The sequence below is a fragment of the Nyctereutes procyonoides genome, unplaced genomic scaffold (genome assembly GCF_905146905.1).
Source record: "Nyctereutes procyonoides isolate TBG_1078 unplaced genomic scaffold, NYPRO_anot_genome, whole genome shotgun sequence".
Taxonomy (NCBI): domain Eukaryota; kingdom Metazoa; phylum Chordata; class Mammalia; order Carnivora; family Canidae; genus Nyctereutes; species Nyctereutes procyonoides.
This window is the reverse complement of record NW_026575051.1, coordinates 34665140-34683480: the sequence shown is the minus strand read 5'-3', so window position 1 is coordinate 34683480 and position 18341 is coordinate 34665140. Positions and strand designations below refer to the sequence as shown.

Genomic DNA, 18341 nt, shown 5'->3' with positions numbered 1-18341 from the left:
ATATATTACTCTGAGCAATCTCTAAAATTATGACTGCAGTTATAAGCTAGATAGTATTGAATAGTCTGTAGGCAATATTACACAATAGCAAATAACACTCAACCCACTCCAGTCTCAGTTATGTTAGGGAAATGTTTCTGCTGCTTGACCTAAACTGTATTTTAGCAAGAACATTAAGAAAGCTAGATGCATTTTTATACCATGGATACAGACCCAGTTTACATAAACAGTGTTGCCAACTCACCTGATTCTACCCCTGGGGTGCTCAGATTGCTCTGACATAAAGCTTGTGCTGCTGAGGCGTGAGGCACTGCTGGTTCGGGAAATGGCGGACACATCACTGACATCACTATCTGATGATTTGGCAGAGACGTTATCACAGCTTCTGTACTGATCTTTATGTATGCTATACTAAAGATTAAAAACAAGAAAGTGTGAGCTCCATCATCAGGTTGTGGGAAAAGAGACATACATGGTGAGGTTAATGACTACTTAGCCCATGCCAAGTAAAAGTGTACCTTCAAAAAAGTAGGTGTGGAATAAAAAATAATACAGACACTAATGTAATATATGATTTTCAATACAAAAATCCTACATCCTTTGAGTGGTAAAAAATGGTTTATGAAGACTGAATTATAAATCAAACAAAAACTTTAAATGTTTGGGCAGAAAATTCATTGAATAAATTACTGGCATATACTTGAAACTTCAAAATGTCCTTTTTTCCAGTGTATTGGTTTCTCTATTCTTACTTTGGTTGTCATTATTGCCTGTTTGGTCATCTCTACTGTATGCATGGTATAGACTACTTCTTTTTGTCTGTGCTTTTGATTCTTTCCAAAACTATTCAATTTACCTACACAGTTTCTCTGTTTTAAGACATCAAATTGTTTCACATTTCTTCAAAATATATATCTCTTCATAAAGGGCTGGTATTAAATTAAGGGCCTGTGCCAAGGAGGAATAAAGCAATGGAGGCAAAAACTGGACCTTAGCTCTCTACTGTAGTTTAATTAGACATTTTCAGATTTAAACTATTTGCTCAGTGTCAAAAGTAAAAAAAAAAAATGGGATTCCTATTAAAATTTGAGTATACACTATATGTTGTATTTTTAAATTTGCTTTGGTATTCATTACACCTAAGACTTTAGAAATCATTAGGCAGAAGATTAAAACATGCAAAGTTGTCAGAGCAGTTAATGTATTCCTCTATTTGACTCTTATTGCAGTAGATGACATAGCAAGTAGCTTTATATATTATTATTTTATATTTGTGTTTTCATCATAATAAATAGGTTATAACATAACTATTCAACCGTAATTATATATACTTTTAAAATACCTGATTATTCAGTGTTTCTCTTATTTTTGGTACTGAAAGTTTAAGATAATATAACTTTTTTTAATTTTTAAAGATTTTATTTATTCATGAGAGACACAGAGAGAGAGAGAGAGAGAGAGAGAAAGAGAGAGAGAGACGCAGAGACACAGGCAGAGGGAGAAGCAGGCTCCATGCAGGAAGCCTGATGTGGGACTGGATCGTGGGTCTCCAGGATCATGCCCTGGGCCGAAGGCGGCGCTAAACCAAGCCACCTGGGCTGCCTCGATAATATAACTTATTAATGATAGAATACATGACTAAAAGAAAAACATGACTAAACATTGGGTATTTAATTTTCTTAACAAGTAATTTAATTTTATATTTATGTGCTGAGATGTGAAAATATCAAATGTTTATTAAACCTGCAGAAAATCTCTTCTATTTTCTGATGCTCCATACAGATAGTTTTAATGGACCTAAAATAGTCCAAATATTCTTTATAAAAATTTGCATAAATAATTGTCTTGCTAAAGTACACTAAGTGAAATGTTGCTAAAAACCTGGATCTGTCTATAAAAAAGAAGTATAAAACAATAAAACAATAATATATTTTTAAAAAATCATAGAAAAGAGAATCATATTTATTTAATAATCCTTCAGGTAAGAGTAGTTCAGGCCTGAGGTATTTGCATGTTAGTTTTAACTCTTTATATCTCATGTGAATGTATTGGGCAAAGAATTTCACATCCAGGATGAAAACAATTCCAAATTATAGACTATGAATGAAGTTATCTTTCCAAAGAATTTTTCATAATTATGTAAGTTGTTTATGAAAGCCATATGTTAAATTATAATTCAAGGGAAATTCATATATGTGCAGAACTGAGAGCTACTTTACAACTTCATGTATGATATAACATTAATATGACTTAACATAACATGCAAATTAAAGTAATGTGAAAATGTTTTACCATCAATTCTGTTATATCTTATAGCATGATGCCAACATGACTCATCTCAATCAGAACTATTTTTATTTATAGAGTGGATGTGGTAAAAACTAAATATGCTCACACAGCAGGATCTGAATTTTATACTGTTAGTGGGGTACAAACATAACTCCTATCTTAACTTGTCTTGGAAACTATTTTGCTAAGTACACATATCATGTAATTATTATGATGCTTCCAAACATACTGAAATGATAGCTTGTCCACAAAGGACTATGAAAGAATTGGGTTCTAATGCAATAAAAATCTACCCAGCTGTAGGAGATTTTCTGTCACTCTGTTAACATCAGAACAAATGTTCTCCTTATTTGGCAAATTCCAATAATAAGCAATGTAGACTATAGCATAAGGATATGTGAATACACACAGAACTATTTCTCCAACTAAAGAAATCTTCCTTCTCCATAAGCCATCGCTTCCTCAACATTTTTGTATATAGGCTTTTGCTATTTCAGCAAAGAGATTAAACAGGGATTTTAAAAGACTATATGCCATATTAAAGTTTTCTATGCAGGGCTAAAAAACAATCCATCATTTTAACACAAGATCACAGTTTTCTTTGCATTTAGTTATCTGAAGAAAATGAAAGATTTTTACATATATTTTTTACTACTATATTTTCAAAAACTGTTAGGAGTTTAATCACTTTGACTTTTCTTCAAGCATTATTTGTTCAATTTCCTATTTAACAATTAAATATTTTAATGGAAATAAATTTTATTTTGAGAAATATAGTATCACTAGGAGGAATTTATACTAATACAGCAGAGAAATAAGTCATTGGTGTGAGGGGAGACTCTAATTATATGGTGGCTATTTTTAAAAATAATAATAAACATTCAGCAGCTACCTACAAAACCCATCGCATCAATCTTGGTTGCTGTTCCTGGGTTATAGAAACATAAACAGTCTTTAAAATGTGAGTGCCTAAATGCAAACTCACCCTCCAATTATGAATTTCACCCCATCATTAAGGAATGCAACACTGTATATAACATCATTGAAAAAATAGCATCACATTTCACGGATCCTGAAGCAGTCTTGTGTGTTTTCAAAAGGAAAGTTAGTGCCAATTCCCTATTCAAGATGGAGTTAGGGATGTTCCACATTTTATTTTATTTTTTTTAAAAGATTTTATTTAATTTATTCATGAAAGACAGAGAGAGAGAGGCAGAGACAGGCAGAGGGAGAAGCACGCTCCTTGTGGGGAGCTTGATACAGAACTCTATCCCAGGACCTGGAATCACGTCTTGAGCCAAAGGCAGACATGCAACTGCTGAGCCACCCAGGCTTCTCAGGATGTTCCATATTTTAAAAGAGGTGCCAGGTTTGAAACATCTTAATAATTATAGTACATTTATCTGATAATTCTTTGCCCTGAAAAAAATCTAGTTCTACTGGTATTTGGTTCTAAATATTTTGAGAATAGCTAACTAATTTCTAATTTGGCAGAATTTCCACAAAGGTGCTCATCAGAAATGTCAAATGTATTAAAATACTAAAAAAGAATCAGGAAAGGAAAAAGTTCAAAAGTTAATTTATATGAAATTATAAATTTAGGACAATTCTAGTTCTTGATTATATGATTTTTGTAAAGTAAATTATAAAAAGGTTGGAGTAAAAGGATAAAAAATGAGAGAGAACTTCTCCAGTAGGTTAGAGATGTTTAACTGGCCTACTCTTCGAAATGAAACTACTTAAAATGGAAAACTACTTAAATCATTTCCTAATGAAATAGGGAATTCTTTTAAAAAATTTACGTATTAGGCCACAATATGAATATTAGAACTGTAGAGGATTTATCTTTTACTTGACATATAAAATAAAAAATAAACTATTTTATCTTATATATTTTTCCTATCCTGTATTCATAAGTTCTTAAAGAGACCATATCCTTGGTCTCACATTTATTGATACAATATATCATAATTTTATTTAGGTAACATAGTAGTCTTAACTTATACAGTAAGAGCAACAATAATATATTTGAAAGTTATGAGTTTTTTAATATTCAAATGGGATGAGAGAGAAAAAGATGCCTGTGCTAAGGAGAGAGCAAAGACAGAATATGATAATTTAACTGCATGCGAATTAAGTCATAGGAGAACTTCTGAATCAAACTGGAATGATGTGTACATTTCAATGATGTAAGAAGCAGAACACAGCAATACCTAAGTTTCAGATAAGGAGTTCTAGGACTCATCACTCCACAGAAAGGCTTTACAAATTCTGGTAAGCCTCAGCTTTCATAAATTTGGTAAGTAAGAGAGCTGGAATATAAGATTAATTTTAGGTATTTTTCAGTCCTAAATTTCTAAAAGTCAGATAATATGGAATCTCCCAATCAAGATAAACCTATTTTTGATTTATTATAAATATTAAATATTAGTGGTTGTCTAGATTTTTTAAAAAAGATTTATCTATTTTAGAGAGAGAGAGAGAGCATGAGTAGGAGGGGCAGAAGGAGAGGGAGAATCCCAAGGAGACTCTGTGCTGAGTGCGGAGCCTGATATGGGGCTCAGTCTCAAGACCCTGAGATCATGACCTGAGTGGAAATCAAGGGTCCTGGGCTTAACTTATTGCACCACTCAGGCCCCCCTCATGGTTGTTTAGACTTGTAACGCATTTCCTTTGTAAATTTTTTTGATCAACTGATTGATGATTGGAGTCTGAGTCCAGAATGAGCCAGAAAGGCTAAGATTACCCTAATTGTTTATCTCTTTCTTGTTTCCTATACTGTCCCTAACTTTGACTTGTTATTCTATTTGACCTTATCCTTTGACATAATGTTATGAAATTAATAAGGCATTTTCAGCTTTAATGAAGCATTTCCAGTTTAAAGAACCTTTCTAAATAACTGCATCCAACTGTGGAGGAAGAAAACCTAAATTATCCTGCCTTCTAATCACTACTTCATTTGTTGTAAAAGAAAACAAAAATAATGATGATATTTATAAAGAAGACAGACAAATAAGCTAAGTGATAATAATTAAGAATGAACCACAGAAAAGACTTGTAGAGCTGGAATCAGCAACTCTATGGCACATTAAGATATTCTGCTTACGTTTTTTTCTTTTAATTTAAATTCAATTAGCCAACATATAATAATTAGTTTCAGATGTAGAGTTCAATAATTCATCGTTGCATAAGTTGGTTGTTTTGTTTTTTTCTTAAATGATTTTACTTTTTAAAGTGTTGTTTCAGACTCTTATGGTACTGAGCCTCACCGAAATCAGTGACCCTAGGCATTGTCTCAATTAGAAATCCTATAGCTAATTAAGATGTAGGGTGGTAAACCATAGCCAATACATAGGACTCTTTTTGAGTCTGGTGACAAGTCATATTTTGTGACCAATTCTATTTTTTTGTATCAGTCTCTGAATATCTGGCTATGTAAAGATCAACCCCCAATATTTACAAATAAGTAGGTTTTTCTACATTCATATTTCAAGTTCACAATATTAAGTACAGTTTTTATTTAATCTTGAATTTCTAAAAGTCCATTACTTCCAACCAAAAGGGCTTCTTGACATCAAATTATAACATGGGTTGTTCTGTAATGGCTGCTGCCACTTTTGTAAGTATTAAAAATATATGTATATTTTAAGTGAAACATATAATCTGTTTAAAATTGTTTCATGAGGTTAAAAATTCTACACACATTTTAATTAAAATTATTACATGCTAATTAGCAGTTTATAAACTCCTAGTGTATCCTTATAAAATAATATTGAAATATAAATTAAATGTTTTATTGCCACTTGAAATTGTGATTTCAGTTTCTAAGAATATATCATTTATTCTTCTCACTAAAGACAGATCAAGAAGAAATCTCACATTGTATAACTTGTGTCACTCACTAATAAATCTCAATAGTCAATATCAACCTAAAATAGTATTTAAGATTATAAACCTTTATCTTAATATTTTAAATGAGATATTAAATGAGATTCAAGCAATAAAATAGCTTCATTATCTTGCTTATTTATGTCAATTTGACTTGGTAACAGATCACTAAATGACTTTAATATCAAGTATTTACATTTTCTTTTTAGAAAAAGACATTAAATCCCAAGTTTATTTTAACAAAGATACATATCTTCTAAAATATCAAAAGGACAGAGGTTATGATGCAAGACCATCACGTGAATGATAACTTCTCTAACATAACTTGGCACTTGCCAGTCCTACCTGCAATACACACTATACATTTTTTTTTAAAGGGAAACTATTGGTTGGATACTACTAGTTTTACCTTGGAATATTGCTCGCGATCAAGTTCTTGACTAGAACCAGACCCTGTTGTCTGCTTAAATCGATGGACTTTCATTTTCATCTGTCTTGTTCGCTCCTCCACTACTAAGCTTGCTGCAAAAACACACAATGGAAGCCTATTAACAAAGGCGAAGCACTTTTTGGAACTGAATGGTTTAAGATTTCAATTCTTTTGATATGATTTCAATTAAATCAAATTTAGAAATAACTCATGACTAATAAACAAAATGCAGAATATTCAATGCTAGCACCTGTTAATCTAAAGATGGACATGACTCAAATAACACAAAATGGGGAACACAAATGTTAGTAACAAAATATAAGTACCCTACTTCTTCACCTGATATGAAATATTTTCAATTCCATTTATAAATGACTATGTGAAATCAGATTTAATTGTGAAAATATGCTTTCCATTTAATCAACTGCTTGTTGCATGTACATATATAAACAAATATGCATACTGAAACACATCACACATATATGCACATGCTTAGCATGCATGCACACATCCACTTAACATCCTCAGCTAACTGCAGTCATCTAAAAACTGTTTTAACTGATAAACACCTGCTTTTCTGAGGCATTCTTATTAAATCAATTTCTACCAGCAGTGTTTCATGAATATTTGCCAGTCTTAGAAATGGACTAAGAGAAAAAAATTAGTTTTCTATTTCTAGTGGCTATATCTGACCACATATATGAAATTCTTACATTTTGAAAATACAATATAAAATTTTTAGCTCTTTAATTTGTAATATGAAAGAAATACATTACATTTAAATCTTTCTTAGTCTCCTAAGTGGAAGCGTGACTGTTTAGATAGGAAAACTACAGCCTTTGATAAAATACAAGCTATTTTAAGTCAGAATCCATCATAAGCAGCTTAGCTTCAAGACCTTGCTATTATTTTATACATTTTTACAAATGAAGGGGGAAAAAGAACTAAGAGCACAGTTCTGTGGAGAATAAACTCTTCAAAAGATACACGTGTGTTGTGTGAGACCTATGTTATTTTTTTATAACCTTCTGACAATTTCTCAGACTATTCAACCTCTGCACACAGTGCTAAGATTTAGTTTTAAGTTGTGCATATACATATATTTATGGGGGGGAATTTTTTTGTGTGTGTGATTAAAGTACTGAGGCTTCTGCCAAGAGAGCCAAATGCCCTCATTATAGTATGAATGTCGATATATGCTATTGACTTGGCAGCTGATTTTACCTCTTATGAGGAGTTTATAAAGACACTTGCTGGCAAATGTTTCCATTGCAATAGCTAAAGGCCTATCATCCTCGATAAAAGACACTGACATCGATTATAAAACTTAAGCAAATATGTAGCTTTTATTGTGTATTCAAGAACAGATGAATAGCACAAGAGATAAATACATAGTTTGAAATGTGTGGGCAAATGTTTTAATTATACTTTAAGCATAACATTATTAGATGTTTAGCTTTGTTTAAATTCAGTAAATTAGGTAGACAACATCCATCCCTGACACCACTGTTCTGTGAATTAAGCAATGATGCACACTTGCTTTGAAAAAGCTGACTTCTGAGACAGTAAATGATGATTATTATGATTAAAGGATGGTACAATGGAGATCTTGAGAAAAGTAGTAGAAATTTATTAAATACTTGACAATATAGAGTTGTAATGATTACTATGTAAAAGGCTACTTGAGATTAATTAGAAATTGAGACAAAATTATTAAGATGCATTATATTTACATAAAGCCATGTGCAATACAAGAAAATGTACAAAAATATGTTTTCTGCCTTCTGCCTATGGTGTAGGTACCTTGAGATACTTGCTCTGTCATTTGCTTTGAGTATGGAGGAAATCAAATGAATAGTAAGTAATAAGTCATACTGTACACTTAAAGCTTAAAGTAACTCAAAGTCATCTGTATTTGTAATAAAACCAAACTTAAATGACATTAGCTTAATATTCTCACCAAATAATATTATTTTTAAGATATTCTTCACATTGATTGGCCCATAGCTTTGTAACCTTCACTTTTATTATCATGAAATTCTTAGGGAAGATAGTTACTTACACTGGAAAGATAATTTCCCAAGAGCTACTGGCCTGAAGCAATCTGAAACATTTCTGGTGATTTTACCTTGCCAGGACAACACCTCAGTTCTCTAAATAGGATTACTTAGTTTGTGATATGGCTGTATTTAAATCTTTATGTTGCAAAACTCAAAACTAAATCATACGGGGACAGTAGTAGCCTAACTAAAACGAATCCTAAAATGTTTTTTTTTGTAGATTTTTAAAAAGATTTTATTTATTTATTCATGAGACACACAGAGAGAGAGGCAGGCTCCATGCAGGGAGCCTGATGTGGGACTTGATCCCAGCACCCCGGGATCACGACCTGAGCCAAAGGCAGACGCTCAACCACTGAGCCACTCAGGTGCCCACTAAAATGGTTTTAAATGACTTCATTTGACCTTCCAAAAATGACTAATACACTATCTTTATTCTTAAGGGAATGAAATTTAACATTTTTTAATCTGTCAAAGAAAGAAAATCCCCAAATTTTGATTCAAAATTGTCAGTAGACTCCCTTGACTACCCAGAAAAAAATGTAGTTGCCATCTATCCTCATTGCTTGCTCTCAGATCCCAAGAACAGAAGCAAAATGCCAATAGCTTATCATTTACTAACTCATATCAAAAGATCAGATAATTACATAAAATTCACATTTTTTAGTTATTCTCAATACTTCCATATGGTATATACATTAGTGTGTATTCTGAAATAATTATTCAAACAAGTTATTATGTTTCAGTAAATATTTTTTCTCCAAACATCAATGAAGAAGCTTCCGTGTGAATTTGGAGAGTTTAACTTTTTTACAGAGTTTGCTTACTTGAGATGACATTATTTCTGAATTATTGGTGTGTCTATCTAAATAGTAAAACAATATATGAATTAAAATGAAATATCACAATTTGAACCAGAGGACATGATTATTAATGTAGATTTATATAGAGTGATACTTAGAAATGATTAAAAATGATTTGAATCCTTGGAATATGGTTATCTGTCAAGTATCCCGGTATAAGCAAAATTAACCATGGCCTAGAAAGCTCAAGTATCTTGTTTTGAAAAGAATGGTCACTTAAAATTTTTGCATTGGCACTTTTAATGCCAATAGCAAAGCTAAAATATGAAATATTTTCCAATTCTCCCATAAAACCTAGCATTAAATTCACATTTTAGGAGCATTCTGAATGTTGGCAGCATTTGTAAACTAACAAAATCATTAAAATGTCAGTTGTCATTCTGTTATAAAGGAATTTAAAAATTGGGGAGCTTCTGGGTTTTAATTTTTTTAATTTCAAAACTGTCATATACTAGAAGTTAAGAAAAAATGCTCTCATTTTCTACAACAAATTTAAATTGCATTTAGTCTTTTAATGAACATATAGCTTAGGTAAAACAGTCAAAAGAGAAGGATGTTTGCTATAGATTAAATTTTAGCTATAATTGTGATAACATGATATGAATAAACAATTCTTCTCTCCCTCTAAGGTACAATTAACACTGTAATTTTTAAAAAAGATTTTTATTTATTTATTTGACAGAGAGAGAGAGAAAACACTAACAGGGGTAGTGGCAGAAGGGAGGAGGCTCCCCACTGAGCAGGGAGCATGATGCTGGGCTAGACCCCAGGACTCTGGGATCATGATCTGAGCCAAAGGCAGACACTTAGCCAACTGAGCCACCCAGGTGCCCAACACTGTAATTTTATACAAAAGGTATTTAAGTTGGAATTTTTCACCGTGCTTTCTACAAGCTGAAAGCTGTGTCTGATGTTAAATAAACTGTGCTTCTTCAAAAGCAGATAGTAATTTAGCTAAAAAAATATTTATTGAATTTAATCCATTTTCTTTAGATCCACTTCATTTACACCATTATTTTAAACTCTGACATTTTTTAAATGAATGTACATATGTCAAATATCAACTCAATATTATAATTAAGAAATAATAAAACTAGAACCTTTATGGGTTAATTTAAAACCATACTTAGGAACTCATTTCTTCTAAACTCAACAAGGACTCTGATTGGAACACGAAAGGTGAGAAAAGTAAGGACGGTTTTATTTTATTTACTTATTTTTTAAAGATTTTATTTATTTATTCATGAAAGACACAGAGAGAAAGAGGCAGAGACACAGGCAGAGGGAGAAGCAAGCTTCATGCAGGAAGCCCGACGTGGGACTCGATTCCGGGACTCTGGGATCACGCCCTGAGCCAAAGGCAGACGCTCAACCATTGAGCCACCCAAGCATCCCAGTAAGGACAATTTTAAAAGTCTATAATTTATTACAATTTGCTAATGGAAAGTATTAAATATTATTAAAAAGACAGACTAAAATAATTGTTTCTCTTCTCATGTCCCATACTTTGCTATGAATTCTTACTCTAATGGTATGGATGATCTTTGATGAAATTCCAAAGAGGGTAAAATCATTTTCAAATACTGTGTTTGTGCCTACATGCATTTCTTCTAGATCTATCCCTTTCATAGGATTATTAAAGAGGCCTGTGACTTAAACAAAATAATAAAATTAAAAGGTTAAATCTTCCCTAACTGTCCCTCACTGAAAAATGTCTATAATATCATCTCTTCCAAAGATAATGTAATTTTTTCAGGGAAACTCCTCTGACTTACAGATATTTGTGATTTGCTTAAAAAGATTTTAAATATTAAAGTTTTGTATAATTTAAGATAATTATAATTCAAGCATTACACTTCCTTAAATATATTTAAAATATAAATGAATTTACAATTACATAATGATAAATTTGCTCTGATCTTCAAATCCAAAATCTTCATTTCTTCCTATGCATCTACAAATTAACATGAATTTGGAGTTTCAAATGTTTGTGTTTATAGGCAAAAAGAAAATCCAGATACTATATTGTTAAACCTTCTAATACTTTGTAGTATTCTAGGTGAAACATAAGTGTAAAAGAGAATAGGAATAATAAAAATTTCCATACTACTAAATATATTAAATTAAAAACATTATGATTATTTTACTTTATAACAGAGTTAGCTAGTACATCTGTCAATCATGACTGGAGGTTAATGTTTGTCAAGTCAACTACAAAGTGCTATCAGATTTTGTCAATAAAAAAACCAATGCCTCTGCTTCCCTACTTCTCAGTAGTAGTACAATGAGAGTTCAGAGATAACGAAGTCCCATCTTTTCTCCAATGTCTGTCCAGAAGAGCAATGGTAAATGACCACATATCTGGAATTTGTCAGGTAGAATGAGATACATAAATGAAACATTTACGATGTCTCAGTTATTGAGAGTATTGAAAAAAAAATTCCTTCTCTGAAGCACTTAAAAAAATCATTGATAGTGGTAACTCAAATATAAGAAACAATATAACATGAAACATGGAGACTATAAGTAATAAAAGATTTAAAAACTTAGCTAACTGAATTTTTAACTATTATAAACTATATACAACTTGAACAGAAAGATGGGTTAATATTTGAAAATTCAAAAATGAAGAGTCTCTATTAACAGTTTTTTAGGCTTTTAAGTGACACAAATTGTTAAGATGTATAAACATTCTCCATACATCTGGAAGCAATGTGGCAAAACAGTAAGACCCCACAGGAATGACTAGGCATGGCTTACAATCTTGGGTGCATTACCATTCATCAATTCATCAGTGTAGCCTTGATCAATTCCTGACACATCTCTTCATTATGGAGTTTCTATTTGTAAAGTAGTAAGATCGCTCAGTTTAACTTCCAGCTGTTATAGCTTATGATTTTGTTTATTTCAATAGGGTGTTAGAATTTTCTCCACATGTTTAAAAAACATAACACTACAAATGACTCTCTCTCTTGCTCTATTACCTAATTCCCAGTATTATAAAATTTGCTAACTTTTTGCTAAAACTATAGATGTTAACAGGGAAAAAAATCAACAGTGCATTTTACATTATTATTTATTATTGTGGTTTATTTTTCCAATTAAAAAAGGCATTCCTTGCATATTCATCCTATTTTTTGGAGTCATACAAGTGTAGTAAACAACTATGATATAAATACACCCTCTACCTTCCACACACATATACAGTATAGCTACATGAAAATTAAATGTTTATAGTACTTTCACTACACAGAAATGCCCAAATTGTGGGTCATTTTCCCAAAATAAAATGCATTACAATTTGCAAGGGTAGAAATGTATCAAATTGTTTTCCTTGTGCTCTTGTATGATTCTCTTAGATATTAAGAATTGTGCAATCATAGTACAAACAATAAAAATAACAGATAACATCTATCCAGCATGAGAAGTATTAAATATAACAAGTAAATAACATGTTAAGTGAAAACATATTGCCTTTAAAGGCTTTTAAAGAAAATAACTTATGTTTGGTATGGATCATTGAAGTGCAATATTGGCACAGGCGGAATAGGTTATTTGTACATATAATCATTCAAATCTCACCATAGCCAAAGCCACAAGACCATTTCTTGTTTAAGCATGCTGATTTTCACTGAACTGTCTAAAACAAAGCTAGGATTACCAATCCAGGCATCCCTTTCAGTGTTAAAATTGCCAAGCACCAGAGTAACACTGCAAATACTAGTCAGATACTTGACAGATTAGAAAGGCTCTTGATGAAATAATCTGTCATTTTACTTTGCCCTTTTGTGTTTCATAGGGGTAAACAGCTTTATAAAATGTATTTCTATTCTGGGGGGAACCTTTTTCCTTATGAGACACTTTCAAGAATACAGTTTTCATGAAAAGCAGCCCATGTATGTAAGGCTTCTCTGGGGGAATACCAAAATCATTCCCTGAGGGATCATGTTCTTCATTCCAAGTGATCTCCAAAATGTTTATTCATAGTTTTCATTATTCCAATTACTTATTCCAATCACATTATTTTATTATGCCATTACAATACAGATGGGAGGAGTATCTAACTTGAAAGGTTTGATATGGCTTAACTGCTAAATTCAGCATCAATTTTTTGATAGTCTCTTCCCTTTTTAATATAAAAAGTGCTTATCAATTTTAAAATTTGTTAAAAATACAATATTGAAGGGAAACACATGCTGTTAAAGGAAAAAAATCACAGAACTTATGCATGGCTAGACATCTGTCTGCCTTTTACTTTTCCTCTACACTTTCTTAAAAAATCCTAGGAAGAAAAAAAAATCCTAGGAAGAAAGTGGTAACAATGTTCTCCCTCAACAAGGCAGATCTTGCAAGTTGACATGAGTGCTAACTACTTTGAAGTTTTTACAGTCTATATACTATTTTAAATAACCATATATTAATCAACAGATAGGAAAACAGGATTAAAACCAAGAGTTCTGAACTGTTATACGTAAGCTGCTTCACTCACTATGTCTCTAAAGTTTAAAGAGAAGGCTAGAATGACAACTATATTTAAGGATTTGTGGCAAAAAAAGAAATGGGTAAATTAGACACTTTTACTGATGGAGCTCTGAATATTTATGAACTATTCATAAATATTCATAAGGGTTCAAGAAAAGCAAAGCCTGGAAGATAAAGAAACTTAAACCTTTGAAATCACAACATGATATAATAACAGGAAATGAATCACCTGGCCTAAAATGCACCCTACTAAATATGCATCTAATAAAAATGTTAATAGAACTGAAATCCTTTTCTACTTAGTGACAGTTAAAACAGTGCTGCTTCTGAATACACAAATTAGTTTACTTTCAACAAAGATTAAGTTACATGATTTTTTCCTATAATGTGTTTCACAACCATAGTATACCATTAAAGTAAATGTTAAAGTAAATGTGCAGGTATCATCTATACAATAATTTAGGTAACAGAAGATCATTAAATGTTTTTCATTTTTTATATGAACTGCAGTAATGCTTAATAGTTCCATAAATTCTATTTTGCTTAACTTAGCATTTCAACTGTTCTTGTCAACACTTAAGGAAGGAAAGTACAGGTAATTGATTTGACCATTTTTTATAAAAACCTTATACTTTAAAATACACTTGACTGTAGACAATCCTTACAGAGCCCCTACAACTTGTTTGCAATAATTATTATATATTTTATTAGTGAAGCAGGAAAATAAAAAAGCAACAAGTGCCACTTACTCTTTGTTCCTGTTCAAACCATTTAATAATTTGAACTCTAATTGCTTTTCATTCTCCACAGGTGTAAGTTACACATTTTTTATAATAAAGAAAATTCATATTTGTATAAAAGAGAATGTGACATGTTTTGCTAGGATTTAAAATTGCTTCCAAAACCCCCAAAGTTAGTGCACTTAAGAAATAGTATCCAAACGTATATAAATTAGAAATTTATTATGATAGTAACATTTTTTCTCACCTTGAAGTCATTTAATTTCTGGTTCTGTTTTGATCTTCTTATATCATTATTTCGATGCCCCCAAACTACATTCATGGGCTCTTTAAAACTGTCCAAGAAATGTAGCAGAGAGGGAAAAATTGGCTTACTTTTAGAATGAATAATTAAAATATGCCTATAAAGCAGTTTGTGAAGTCTAAAATGATATGGTCTCTCAGCTTTCAACATAAAAGAGGGAAGGAAAAGATAAATAACGTTTTATAAACATTTATAGTTCCTCAGTTAACTTTTCAACTTCAAGAATGTGTTATCTTTATTCAAATACATTAATTTGAGGGACAAGCCGGGTATAAGATTTAGTTGAGTAGTAAGAAATTGGGTCATCAGGGGGAGGTGGGACTCCTACATGAGCCTCTCTAAGGTGCTGTAAGTGGTAGATGTCATAGCAACATGGACTGTAGACAGAAAATGGGCGGCAGACTCGAAATCTGGTTCTGCTGTGCAGCAGCTTTGTCCCTTAGGCATCCCACTTAGCCCTCTGACTCTATGAAACAGGTACTAATCCCTTCCTTACAGTTGCACATGTTGTTACCATAAACATAGTTATCTTTCAGGTTGTTGTAAGAACATGAGATAAATATATAGCACTCTTAGTCAAGTTATTGACATAGAATAAATGGTGAATAAATTCTATCTAACATTAAAAATGTTAATAGTATTTAACATCTCTGTTTATGTGCTTTACAAACATATGCTGGAAAATTATATACTGTTCCTTTACAGTTAGGGTGACCAACCATCCCATTTTGTCTGGAACTGCCGCAGTTCAAGCACTGAAAATCTTGTATCTCGGGAAACCTCTCAGTCCTCCACAAACTGGGACTGTTAGTTGTCCTACAAGTTGGTCTACATTCATTAAAAACAAACTGTCACTAGGAGCCCCTTAGTCTATACTTTCAGGTAGGCAGTTTGTCCCAGTCTTCATCTATCCAGGGAAGATTCAAGATAACTTAATTCTCCAATACAATCCATCACAGAAAAGTCAGCTCATAGCAGCAGGGTTTCTATACAAAATAAAACTGTTTCTTTCTTGTGGGGATATGTGAACCTAAACTTAGACTTTAAAGAGATTTCTTGAACTTGCTTCTATCATTTATGGACTTTTCAAACTTTTTGTGACTAAGCAATACTCCCTTAAATCCTAGGAGAGGGATGCAACAACCTCTGCCTTGCTTACATGCATTTTGGGATGTGCCTCTGGCTGTTTCAGTCATGTGGTCCATTCCATGAAGCATATCCATGTTCTACATGCAAAGAAGACTTGGCAGGGTGACGATACCTCTCAGCCAGAACACAATGACCTTGCAGAAATGTCAGGCTGTGTAGTGAGGCTTTAAATGTGCATAACTCATAGAGATTTTAAGTTGTACAACTTATGAGTTTTGTTTTGTTTTGATTAGCTAATTATAGCTTTTGGCTACTAATAATATATATAGAAGATTTTTCTAAGTGAATAATTATTACATTTTTCTTTCTTTTGGCTAACTTAATTAGGTCGTGACCCATTTCTAATATAAAGTTTTAAGGTTTTTATCATACTAAATTTGTCATACAAATCCAACTAAATTCATCTAGGTACAAATGCATTGGCTATTTTTGAACCACTGAATCTAAAGTTGTGTTTCTGATACCTGAATTAAAAATGCAGGATGGCCAGCAATCTTTGCAAAATCTAAGGACCAAGACATTTTGACCTTACTGAATAACATTTTATTTTATATTAATATCTACTTATTGCCTAGTATGTCAGATACTTTGCCAGAATATAAATGTATCTTTAAAATTCAAATTAAGTAAATAATCGAATATTATCTCCCATTTTCACTTGGTAATACTGAGGTGTATAACACATACCTTAATACACTAGGAGTTAGGGATAATGTACTTGGGATTCACGTCTATTAAAATAGGATATACTAGAGTATAGAGGAAGGATGTCAAAAAGTAAGAGACCTGGGTGTATAGTCTACCATTCATTAGCAGTGTAGATGGCTAAATCTCTTAATGTCTCTGAATCTGAGCTTTATCATTCATAAAAAAAGATGATGCTACTCTCTAAGTTTTAGGACTACTATGCCCAAAAAATTAATTCAATCATTAATCCACAAATACTAAGTAAATGTACTTTTATTATGTAGATAGGATTATTTAATTTTTTAACTATTATTAACAACATTCTATTAAGCTAAAAGCTAATGTTCAAATATTTAATTATCAGGCCAACAGTAACAGTGAATAGAAAATGGTACGGGCAGTACATGAGCAGGACAAGGTATGTGAGTACTTGAAACTCAAGTCCAAAGACCAAAAATCAAATGTGATCCAAAATATAAAAAGACAGGAGATCACTAATGTGCCAACATAGCAGGCTGAGTGGTTTTCCTCGTCACTCAGGAAGACAGAACTCATGGGTATTGTAACAGTACTGAGGCCGAGAGAAGTGATATTTAGGCAGCTGTAGATACTACGCTGCAGTAGATACTACGCTGAACAGAGGCATAATCAAACCTTTTATATGAGAGCAGGGGAATGCAAACAAACAAAAACATATAAAAATATATTATTTTTCAAAAGTAATTGTCATCATAGATCAATTTTGAGACAAAAGCACTCTTAATTTTAATCTTTTCCTCTTCAATGTGCACAATACAAAATACTTAACACCAAATGCCCTACAAAATCTTTGCAGGGAGGAAACTACCTTTATGTTAAATAATTTTGCTCATTATTTCAATAAATACAGTTATATAATTCACATATTATGAAAGAAAAGGAATAATATTAAATGGTTAAAAAGTTACATTAATATTTACCTTTTGTGGAAGAGTTATATTTTTCTTGTTCTTCAATGAATTAAATGCACATAATGATGGAAACAAAAGAAAGAAATCAGCAAATTTATAGTTAGACACGGAAATGTGAATCAGCACAATGGCATGAATAATAAAAATGTACAACATATAATGTGACATGATAAATTGCAATGACAAATCATAAGAAGTCTCAAATATGGTACTAAAATTAATCAAAGAAAGAATGAATACAATAATTTAAATATTTAAAATAAAAACATAAACATTGGGAAATTAATAATGTTTGGCATTGAAAATATATTGTGTGGCATTTTTTCTTTCTTTTAGGAACTGCAAAAATATTTCAGTACTAATTTTTCCTATAAATTCTAATTTAATCCACTATGACTTTTTATTGCAAGCATATTAAAAAGCATCCATAATATTCATAATGAACATTTTTCATCATTTCAAAAATGATAGCATTTCAGATAATTTGAAATTTCATATA

The 18341-nt window shown here is 31.6% G+C and overlaps 1 protein-coding gene across 15 annotated transcripts in view; it reads right to left on the bottom strand.

The window, feature by feature from the left end:
- The window catches only part of RIMS1 (regulating synaptic membrane exocytosis 1), a 473974-nt gene that overhangs the window by 88513 nt on the left and 367120 nt on the right, over window positions 1-18341 (bottom strand). For 7 of the 15 annotated variants that reach the window (XM_055330492.1, XM_055330495.1, XM_055330496.1 and 4 more), the window contains 2 exons: window positions 6587-6699; window positions 245-411 (listed from right to left, as the gene is read on the bottom strand). The exons of 7 other annotated variants lie outside the window; for them this stretch is intronic. In XM_055330492.1, coding sequence (XP_055186467.1) covers window positions 245-411; window positions 6587-6699 — 280 coding nt within the window. Of the gene's footprint in view, window positions 1-244; window positions 412-6586; window positions 6700-17851; window positions 17882-18341 lie in introns of all 15 variants that reach the window. One more of the 15 variants, XM_055330491.1, reaches the window with a different exon arrangement.